This window comes from Squalius cephalus (assembly GCF_949319135.1).
Source record: "Squalius cephalus genome assembly, chromosome: 7".
Taxonomy (NCBI): domain Eukaryota; kingdom Metazoa; phylum Chordata; class Actinopteri; order Cypriniformes; family Leuciscidae; genus Squalius; species Squalius cephalus.
In genome coordinates, this window is record NC_137128.1 from 23,273,108 (window position 1) to 23,284,309 (window position 11,202).

An 11,202-nucleotide genomic window follows, 5' to 3' on the forward strand; every position below is an offset into this window, starting at 1 on the left:
CTTGGAAGAGCCAGGATATTTTTTAATACAACTCCGAACATGTTTGGCTGAAAGAAGTCAGACAGAAGAAGGCTCGTTTTATATTAGTGTTTAATAATATTGTATTAGTATTGTTAGTCTTTTTTTGTTGCAGAAACATTGAATGACCAATAATGTCTCAAACACCCCCAGCAGCTCAGCACACAAGTTCTATTCAATGTGAAAATTTGCATTCATACGTTCATTCATACATGGTTGCCACTTTTAGTTCTAATTACTAAAGTTCTAGGCTATCATAAAAAAAAAATTAAAAAAAAGTTTGATTGACTGATGTTTCTTAAGTTTTGTTTTGCTTTCAAATGACAATCACATATAAGTGTATCTTCATATAAAGCATCTAAAGACTGGAGAGTAATTTATTTATTTTTAAATACTAGCCAATGGCTATTCTATTGCATTGTGCATAGAGCACTGTACATTTTTTTACAAATGGAAGAGCTCAAGTATGAAATTCTGTTGCCCGCATTCATTCCAGGGTCTGTAGTTATCTTGAACGTTTAAAGCCTTGTGAGACCGTACCTTTTCTCAACATGACACCAGCTCACACCAAGAATTAATGAATTTTACTTTATGGTCCATCTTGACATGAAATCAAAATGACAAACACAAATTTCCAGTCTTAATGTGCACGATTCATCAGTGTAACTAGCTCTTCCTTTGAACATTCTTTATGTACACTTTAACATGTTCATATACAACAAAAACTCTGGACAGCCTGATTAAAATGGCTGTGAACAGAGCGAGAGAAGAGAGGGCTAGTTACCTGCAGTGACCTGAATCCACCCTTCAGCCACACAAAATAGAAGAAGAAATAGAGTGGAGAGGAGGCGTGAGAGAGAAACAGACAACAAGCAGCAATAAATGTTAGCCATCAGCAGTGAAAGCAAGATTCCCACATGCACCATTAAGAAGAGCCTGAGAAATATAGTGCAAGCACAACAGAGGTCAGTGGCACACAGAGAACAAGGTGTTAATGGTGAACGGCTGAGACTCAAAAACAACCATTAAAACACATGCAGTCTCTAACAATTAGGGTTGGGAATCAAGAAAAACTGTTCTTATTCAGAATTGCTTTAACATTACGGGTTTGATCATGTCATTAGTTTAGTCCAACTCAAAACAACAAGATAACTTGGAGACTCGAGTGGAATGGAAGACTCAATGGAGACTTAAATGGAAGACACAGAACAGGTTTGTTGCAATAGTAGTATACAACTATTCAAAATAAATATCTTTAGTGCTTTGAGTGAGGCAGGTATGGGTGCTTCTTCAAACACACTAAAAAAATGATCAGAACAAGATTCATGAAACATTTGATCCCCAATGAATACATGGAAAAACCAGCAAGAGGAGCATCGAGATGCAAGAAAACCTGTAGTGAATTAGACTAGTTTTGAGGGTTTTTTTTGTACAGACAGAAAATTTCTTAAAATCAAGCAGACTCCAGTTTATGAAAATTTGTAGTACCTGTTGGTGTAAAGCACGAGGCCCTGGTGCAAACTGGGAGGAAAGTAAAGAGTAAAAGGTCAAAGTTGAGATGTAAAAAGGAGACAGACTCTGCCACACATGCACAGTTTTTTCTCCAACACAAGCAGGAATTAGGACACCTAGCTAAGCCACAAAACATAGTGAAGGCTTTGTCAGCAGTCAAGAATTTCAAGGCTTGAAGATGGTGTACCTGTCTGGGTTGCGGTGCAGTGTTCATTTGTGGAGATGGTCCGGGAAAGACAACCGAGGGAGGCTGGCCTGGGGTATAGGCACCCTGTAATAGAAAAAGAAATAAAAACAAATGACAATGTTGAAGATGTCCCAATTCATCCTCATCATATATGTAAGATTCTACGAATTCACTTTCACCTGTGTCAGTCCTGGTGATTGGGAAGGGTGGGGAACGGCAGGGGGTCCTGTTATAGGCTGAGGTGGTTTATTCATTTCCTGTGGTTCTGCATGAGGGGGCCTCACACTTGCCTGCCAAACTGGTGAGTCAACAAATCATAATTTTATGAGGAATAAAGGGATACAATAAAAAAAATGTATATGAACTCTTTCCCCCGCCATTGACGGAAATTTCCAGCTTTCTGTGTTTTCACTGTCATAAGGTAGGGGGCGCTATTATGCATCTACAGAAAGAGAACTGAATCTCCTGATCAAAACACAAGCAAAGATGCAGCAGAAACAAGCGAATGATTACAAATGTTATGCAAGCATTCGCATATTAGGGATGGGCGATATCTTATCGTTTGCGATATACCGGTAAAAGTTATCCTCACGATAAGAATTAGTCTTCCCGCAATAACAATAAAAACGCATTTCTGTTTGGTACCAATTCATAGCTCACATGCGCAAAAACAACTGGAAGGCGGACGTGAAGCTGAGGCGGAGTTTATCGCTAAACGAGGAGCTACCTCTACAATCTGGAACTGGCACACAGATATATTTTCACTCGCTGAACACTTACTCTCCATCAAGTGCACTATTTCAGTTCATCCCAATGAATGTGAGTGTATTTGACACACAGTAAACCCTAGTGTGAGGCGCACAACTCGCGCACTCAGTGTTTCACACACAGAGAGAGCCTTACATACGCAAAATCGACATGCTACATGTAAACGATATTTGTTGCATTTTCCTGTAAAAAAATAATGGAGTTAATTTGTACTTATTCAGCCTTTATGAGCAAGCAGAAACTAATCCACAAACAGCTCATTGGCTGCTATATGATGATGAGTACTTGTTACTTTAGATTAATGTTTGTGTTTCTGAGGCTCTCAAGAATGCATGTAGCCATAACTTGTAGCCAAACAGTGGTGAATGTTACTTTATTTATATTGTCATTGATATTATTGTCGCAATCATCAAAATGTAGCTTCTTTTTTTTAAAAAAAGATGCATTAAGCTAGAATAAAAACCGTTGTTTAAAATCAGAGGCTCTGTTCTTTCTTTTGATATATTGCATGTTAAGATATTCATACAACAAAATATTCTGGGGGCCATGAAAATTGTGTGAAAATGATCAAAAATGCTGGCGGTTGCTGGCAACTTTTTTCTTTTCTTTCTTTTTTTTTTTAAAAACACTGGCGGGGAAAGAGTTAAAACATTATGAGATTTCCATTTCCAACTTATAAAAATTAACTTCAACAGTGAAATATAATCATGTGCATTTCAAATAATAATTTGAAAAAAAAAAAAAAAAAATCATACCTCTAAATTAGTATTCTGAATCTCTGGGGTATTGACAAGTTCTTGTGTAGTGTGTCCTTTAGCAATTCACCCTAGAGAGGAACAAGAGGCAATTAGTTTGCTATTAAAGTTTTACACAGAAAAATAAAATAAAAATCAGTCAACAGGTTAGGGATGATCATGTCACCAACAAAACCAGGTCTCAGTCAATTCAAGTTATGTATTGTAATTGTTCAGGTACATTCAAGACAACGATCTATCCTGTTAATAAGTGCATTTAAATGCAATTTAAAAACCTGATTTCAGTCAGATAGAGCTAGACGTTTCAGGATAAATTGAGAATCACATTATTTTATTTTTCAAATGGAGATCACAATTCTCCCACGATTCTGAACAGACAACCTAAACAAAACAACATGTAACTTACTAGGTCTACTTAAAGGGGACCCATTATGCCCGTTTTCACAAGAAAAAAATAAGTCTCTGATGTCCCCAGAGTGTGTATGTGAAGTTTTAGCTAAAAATACCTAACAAATCATTTTTTTACAGCATGTTTAAATTGTCACTTTTTTGGGGCTGAGAAAAACATGCCGATTTAGTGTGTGCCCTTTAAAATGCAAATGAGCTGCTGCTGCACGGCACATGGGGCGGAGCCTCACGAGTGTGTGTACACACACTGCCAACACACATTTATGTCCAAACACCATGCAAAAGTGAATTTTGCATAATGGGTTTAATTAATCTGAAAAGCATCTAAAAGCCAGAGGGCGCTCTTGCGCAAACACTCCAAATATGCCCCGCAGAAGTACGATTGACGTTCCAGGAAATCCCTATGGGCATCATACTAATCTCTGTAGGTGAATAAACAGATTGAAACGCTTTGATTAAACATGACTAATAAACACACGACAATATATGGTTCATCTAAGTTCGTCCTGCCTTCTCTGGTATTTTCATCATAATAAAGTATATTTATACTTTAATGCTAATCGACATAGCCTTTATCACTGTATAGAACACTATGAAATATGTTGTGTGCCTTATTCTGTGCAAAAAGCCACATCTCACAGAAGAGTGTTTTCAAACACTCAACTGATGTTATGAAGTGAGTTGAGTCAAAAACTATTAAATGTTGGACAAGAGGTTCATAAATGCTTCTCATGTTTGGAAAGATGTTTGACGCGCATTGCTTTTTCAAATGCACGTTATAAGCAACTCACTCGCAATGCTTTCAGATGGAGCAGCATTTACTACTGTTCAGAGTCGTGCTTCACTGACAAGCTGTGCATAAAAAAAAAAATTCTCAGCCTTTGCACTTTCATAATTGCACTAAGCCACACCGGTTTAAGCATGATTTCGGGTTAATTGCGATTAATCGTGTGGCTCTAATCCCAGGTCTTCTGTGATACAACAGTATTGTTATTTGTTACAAATATTCATGATATAATATACATACACTGTTACAGCGATCAGTGAGTGCACATACACGGTTTGTTTGCAATAACAGACTAGCGCATGCCTATAATGTACAACTCTTTTATGTCACTATAATCGTCTTTACCTTCATTACAATCATCACCCATCAAAACTTTAGTAACGACACTGGTTTTCTTCATCCAACTGAGAGTAGTTTGCGTATCCGAGTATCTTCATTTTGAGCCGCCGCTCAGTGTATTTCAAAGCGTGATGAGAATCGGCTTGGGTTGGTCGGAAACAATCACAGAATACTTACGAGAGAGGTGGTGCTTTATTGTTTGTTTATTTAACAAATATAAAAATTACTGAATTATATTAACACATTTAAATTAATTTTAGGTTATCTCGAGGCCCCCCTGGAGGATCACTGAGGGCCCCCCGGTTGAGAACCACTCGTTTAATAGACCGCCAAATCACTTTCATTTAGGAATGAGATAACATGGGTGTTTAAATCGAGATCGCCATCTTTTAACGATTAATCGTGCAGCTCTATAGTCGGACTAAAACATTTAAAATGTTGATTTGCTGCTCAAGAAACATTTCTTATTATCAATGTTTAAACGGTTGTGCTGAAGACATTTGTAGAAAATCTGTTTGATGAACAAAGTTCAAAAGAACAGCATTTATAAAAAAAAAAAAAAAAAAAAGTAAACATTATAAATGCATTTACTGTCACTTTAGATCAGTTGAATACCTCCTTGCTGAATAAAAATACTGATTTTTTCAATCGTACTGACCCCAAACTTTTGAATGGTAGAGAATACTTGGAAAAGTAGCTTGACGACAGGAAAAACTGCTGATTTTAAAAGCACACAGGTTGGAAACTTTCCACAGGCATTATTATTCACCTTAAAACAATTTAAAGAACATTCGTTTAATAAAGCTTCACCTGCATCAATAAGGTACCAAGTCAATGACAGACATGACTAAAGCATTTGAATGTCAAACATGACTGCAAAGATGAGAACTATAGGACACAGCAGTATAAGGTTACTGCTGTAATGATGTACACTGTGTACCTGATTAGACTCCAAGAAAGCCTGAATGAATGATCTCTGCGAGCAAGTAAAGAATGGGTGGGGGTCTACTAGTGTCAATTGAGATAAGACCACACCCCTAAGATCTCAAACACACAGAGACAGAATGCGCATTTAACACAATCTCCCAGCTCAGCTGAGAAAAGAAGGGAAACGCACAGGAGAGCAGCTGGAGAGCTCAGGCCAGGGGTTATAGAGATGCAGGCTCTTCATTCTGGGAGTGTCTGCCCCCTGTGACCCGCAAACAATAGAGCGGGACTTACCATCCGACTCTGTGTTTTTGATCCCGACAGATGGCAACCAATAAACACCCTCAGACCCTCTCAAACAGACCTGACTTTCTGGGAGACGGCAGACGGGGGAGGACGAGCGATGCTAGGGACCTGAAGCACGTGGGGAATGTGCTTCCTTCAGAGGAAACATGAGAGCCTCCGACAGATCACCAAGGCCCAACTCCATTTATGAATTTCTTACTCTCAAAAGGAAATAAAAGGAAAAAGAGCAGGAGAACAGATCAAATAGGCACTGGTCACAGGGCAAGCCAAAAAGCGACAGAGAACATCGAAATAAACACGCTAAACATGGGATGTGTATGGCACGCGGGGGGAAGGGCAGGCCACACGCGTGTTCAATATAGCCCGATGCCCAGCCATCCATGACATCCAGATGAAGTGTTTGTGGGGTGGTGGGGGGGAGGGAATGCCAGGCTCAGAGTTATGATCAATGCATTTGGGAGAATAGACAAGATACCAATCATGAACTTTCACAAAAGCCATTGGCTTGTATGGCATAAAACTGTGAAGTGCATCCCTAAATATACACATTTGCTCTCAAATAGGGCTGTGCAATATGGACAAAAATGCCATCACGATTTTGATTATTGCAATTGATTAATTTGGGAAACAATATTTTCTTACACATCCTTGTCTTAATGACATTTGCAGGCACCATATCTTTGCAAAAACAACATGTTGGCACTGGTAATTTCTTTATACCTTTTTTATTTGTTGAGCAGTTCAAAAATGCCTGTATTATAAATGTATTCACTTGGTTCGTAATGTGCCATTGTTCTATGTAAACGTGCTAGACGGACAACTTTGAAGGGTTAGTTCACCCATAAAATTTCAATTGAATTTACTGTACTCGCTTGACACGCAAGAACACGTTCTGTGTAAATGTTTTGCCACAACCATAGTTGGACAGTTCTTGCAAATTACCTGGCTCTATGATGCATCTCTCCTGTATCCAAAATATTCCCAAACCACAATATAGATTTTCTTTTGTCCATGTCTCTATCCTGCTCTGAATTCACCTTCCCTGTTTCTGTGCCTTCTTCCATGTCGTAACGATAAACCCACTCTGTTCTGTTCTCACGCTAGATTTAGGCACGCTGTATTTAGATTGCACACTTAAAGTTAGGCCTAAATCATGCTTTCTGCGGTTTAGAAATCATGCATGCTCACATTGTGATTTTATTGATTTTGTGCGAGCTGCACATATACAGATTGTACCAACATATTGCCATGCCCGATTTATATCGGCCGATATTTAGCATTTTTAAATACCGCCTGAGCACACAGCGCTCCCATTCTCCGTATCAATTAATTTACAGTCTCGGTTTATCAGTCCTATCGAATCTATTATTAGATAGAATTGTTAATCAAACAATGAAGACAGTATTATGGCATTTGCTTTTATATTAGCGGCGATAAAAAGGCAAACACTATATTCTCATCTATCATCAGCATTCAGCAATAGAGAATACATGTATCATTCAAATAAAATTGAATATCTAATATACATTTCATTTCTCAAACACCTTGCAGACTTTGTCAAATCCAGCTGTTAGATCTTCTGAAGAGTGCATTTGTAGCCTGAATAAACACGTGTGTATTTTGTGCATGACGGTCGGTCCGTGCAAACTGAATGTGGACAGGAGGAGAGTTCAGCTTCACTGGAGACACACGATCGGCAAACCTTAAACCCTTGATTTCAAACTATGATGAGCTATATCCAGTTGTCAACTAGATCATATTCGTTTCATATGTCGTTTTCACTGTGTGCTGTATGTAAAATGAGTGTTTCTTTGTCTTTATTTATAAAAGAAAATAGAAGAAAACATTCCCAATGTGCACAAACTTAACTACTTACTAACTGTCCTGTTGGTTACAGCGTTTACTTCCTTTAATTCATATTTTTTTAAACAATTTCTTTGTGAAAATACTGCAATAGGATTGCATAATTAAGAAGTTGCTGTCTAAAGTACAAGTGTATATTTTACAAATGTATTTGAATAATTTATTTATAATTTATTAAATATTAAGTTAAATATATATGCTTTAAATCGGCCATCAGCCACCCTGCTCTCTTGAATAATACTTAAACCTTGACTGACTTTAGACTTTCTTTTATCTGTTGCCAATTGCATAAACATAGCTACTAGTATGTACTAAGTAACTAGTAGTTCGTCAGAGCAATAAGTCTTAGTTTTTGGAATCAAATTATACCAATCTACTTTTTCATGTAAATGAACTTATGACCAGTCCTAAAAAAATTTGAAGACTAGTTTGAAAGACTAGCCTAGTCTAAGAACTTTATGCAACTGGCCAAAAAACAAAAACCTTGAGAAACATAAAACCAGAGAAACACTTGACTCAAAGGCTCTCTGAGACAACTATTACCTTTAATGGTTGACGCAGAGAACCATATTTTGCAGATATTTCATTAAAGAAAATTAAGCTGTCATCATTTACACGTTGTTCCAAGCATAAATAAATTTCTTCTTGCATAACAGTACATGTATTACAGATTCACTTTAATTACATCTTTTACCACACAATGAATGGTAACTGAGGCTGTCATTCTGCATAACATTATGTTTTCCACAGGAAAAAAAGAGGGTGTATGCGCATTAAAAAAAAAGAAAGAAAAAAAAATCAAAGATTTTAGGGTTAATTAACCCTTTAAGGAACTAATCCCACTATGGTGATTCATATGACAGAGCCACGAGGAAATAAATTAATCAAACAGGCCGATTCAATTATGAAATCCTCAAGATACTAAAACACTAAGTGAATCTCAAACATCCAAAAAAACGCTTTAAACCGTTTTAAAACAAGAGGTTCGCATACTCATTAAACTTGAAAAATCGCTAGGGTAACAATTTCCCAAATTTTCTGCACGTTGCGCTCCCTGAAGAGTGAGGCACGCATCGAGCTGCTCCAACAGAGACGTGTCACACCGCAGCCATGATGCGCTGCCGGTGCGGCTAGCAGTGCTAGCCTCCATATGGCACTGACACGTTCACATCCACTCAACTATATATATACCGTAACAAGCGTTTCATAAACCAAGCCGAGATTTAACCACCTCAACACCATCCACGAAAAAAAAACACCTCGATAACCATCTGAGAAAACTCTCACATCAACCAGGGCCTACAGTAAATGTGAGGGGAAGTGTCCATTCCACGGCACTAGCTTATTAGCTACCCCCCCCCTCCCCTCCTAAATCAATGACATGGTGAAGCCGACGGTCGGTCGGTGAGATCGTCTCTCCGGTCCGTTTAACTGTATCGTATTGAAGACTTCGGTAAAGTTGCGGTCGTTGAGGAAAAACGGTAACGTGCCGCACAAACTTATTCTAACGTCCGCGTGCCGACATTCCTTCTGTACGTCACACGAGACATTTAACGGTCACAAACGCTCTTAAAATACCAGCGATCGAGCCATCCACATCCAGATAGGCCATGTAAACACAAATGGGACGGTACAAAACCGTCCCGAGTTGGTATGTTCCCCAAATTAAAGTGGACTGAATCCCAGAAATGTGAGCAATATGAATGTGTGAACCTGGAAAAAGCGAAATCCTATGAAATAAAGCACAGAGAATACATAACTGGCTTATCAAGGAGGGAAATTGGGAAAATGACTAGTGAGAAGTAAAAGGACACGCGTTTAAAGAAGAAAATGTTTGATACGTGACCACACATCATCAATATTAAACCCGTCGTGAGAATCAATCTAGGCCCGCTTGGCCCCCTACGATTATCGGTTTAGACGCGGCTATCAGAGTTAGCATAGAGGCAATAGGATTTACTCACCCGGCACCGCAGACAAACGGGGAAACTTGAGGGCAAGACTTCGTCAACGTGTTTCTTGAAAGTTTGTTTTTTTATTTTTCGTTACTAGCACAGGGCGTCTTGGTTTCCACAGGGATATTTAGGTTAATCAAGTGACAAGTGTCGGCTAGCGGCTGACACTTTAGGTTTAAATCCCATGTAGCGTGCAAAGCAAGAAAAAGTGACAGTATGGGGGAAAAGATAAATAAATACAGTTTCCAGATGTTACTACTGACAAAGTTGATGCCCCCAGGACAAGCCTCTTGACTGGAGGTCCATGTTTAAGGCGCGGATGGTGACGGATTGCCGGTAAGTTGATCACACTTCTCTTAATAAACGCGATTAGAACGGAGCCATGGTGCTTCGGCGCTTCTCCCCTTGAGCCCGCAGAACCGGACGGAGTGCTCAGCGAGCCGCGTGGGTACTTCCGGGTTAATCAACCCGAGCGCTGCGGGGTCATTCGCCAAGGGTACAAATAAGGTGCTATAATAAAAGTCTCCGGCACACATAAAACCTTACGATTGTGTTAGTTTATTTATATAGAAAAATAATTAAACACTCACGTATTGAAATAGCTATAAAACGAACCGTGAGTGTAAATCAGTAAGGTAGGGACTGTGTGTATTTATTCATAACACGAAATGGAAACAAAACATGAAAACCGACATTCAGTATGCAATTAAATGTGTGAAATTAATTTATGTAAAATATAAAAATAACATGTTGCCATCAATAAAATTAAATACAATGAATTGAGCATAAATAAAGCACGAAATGTATGTTTTTGTAAATATAAAAGCGTCATGAAACTTGAAATTACTGAAATAAGACACGACACGAAATACCTGCCACAAGTAAATGGTTACTTTCACCTATTAAAGTTGTGAGGGATCAATATCTTGCCGAATATTCATCAGAAATGACGTGTTGTGTTGCTATACCTTGTGGTGGAGAAATCGTTTTGCCATTATAACTTTAAAATTATATTATACATTAAATTATTATCTCTAAGTGTTAAGACTGTGAGAATTCAATAATATTTTTCTTCATTCTGCAAAACAGCATAATGACTGAACAGTAGGCTAATTTATCTGAAAAATAAAGGGTATTTCCTACATTCATTTGATTAATAAAGAATAAAGATTAAAATAAAGATTAAAATAATAGAATAAAATATTATAACAACTTAAACCCCTACATCACATCCACCAGCTGGAGTGCCCTTGATCTCCACCAGAGGGCACTCTCCCTAGTCCATTGGCTCCACTTCATGAACTACATTTCCCATAACCCATTGCCTGGCCCTGGACTCATATTCTGATTACTACAACCTGTTTATCATTATCTCCT

At 38.2% G+C, this 11,202-nt stretch overlaps 1 protein-coding gene across 3 annotated transcripts in view; it reads right to left on the reverse strand.

Moving 5' to 3' along the window:
- Positions 1-10,291, reverse strand: part of eif4g1a (eukaryotic translation initiation factor 4 gamma, 1a) — a 30,712-nt gene extending 20,421 nt beyond the window's left edge. Inside the window, exons 1-6 of one of the 3 annotated variants that reach the window (XM_079875704.1) lie at positions 9,835-10,291; positions 3,241-3,311; positions 1,897-2,015; positions 1,718-1,801; positions 1,507-1,539; positions 803-823 (exon numbers count right to left, since the gene is read on the reverse strand). In XM_079875704.1, coding sequence (XP_079731830.1) covers positions 803-823; positions 1,507-1,539; positions 1,718-1,801; positions 1,897-1,971 — 213 coding nt within the window. In that variant the 5' untranslated portion in view covers positions 1,972-2,015; positions 3,241-3,311; positions 9,835-10,291. The remainder of the gene's footprint in view (positions 1-802; positions 824-1,506; positions 1,540-1,717; positions 1,802-1,896; positions 2,016-3,240; positions 3,312-9,834) is intronic. The other 2 variants (XM_079875705.1, XM_079875706.1) reach the window with 2 other exon arrangements.
- Between the last annotated feature and the right edge of the window lie 911 nt (positions 10,292-11,202).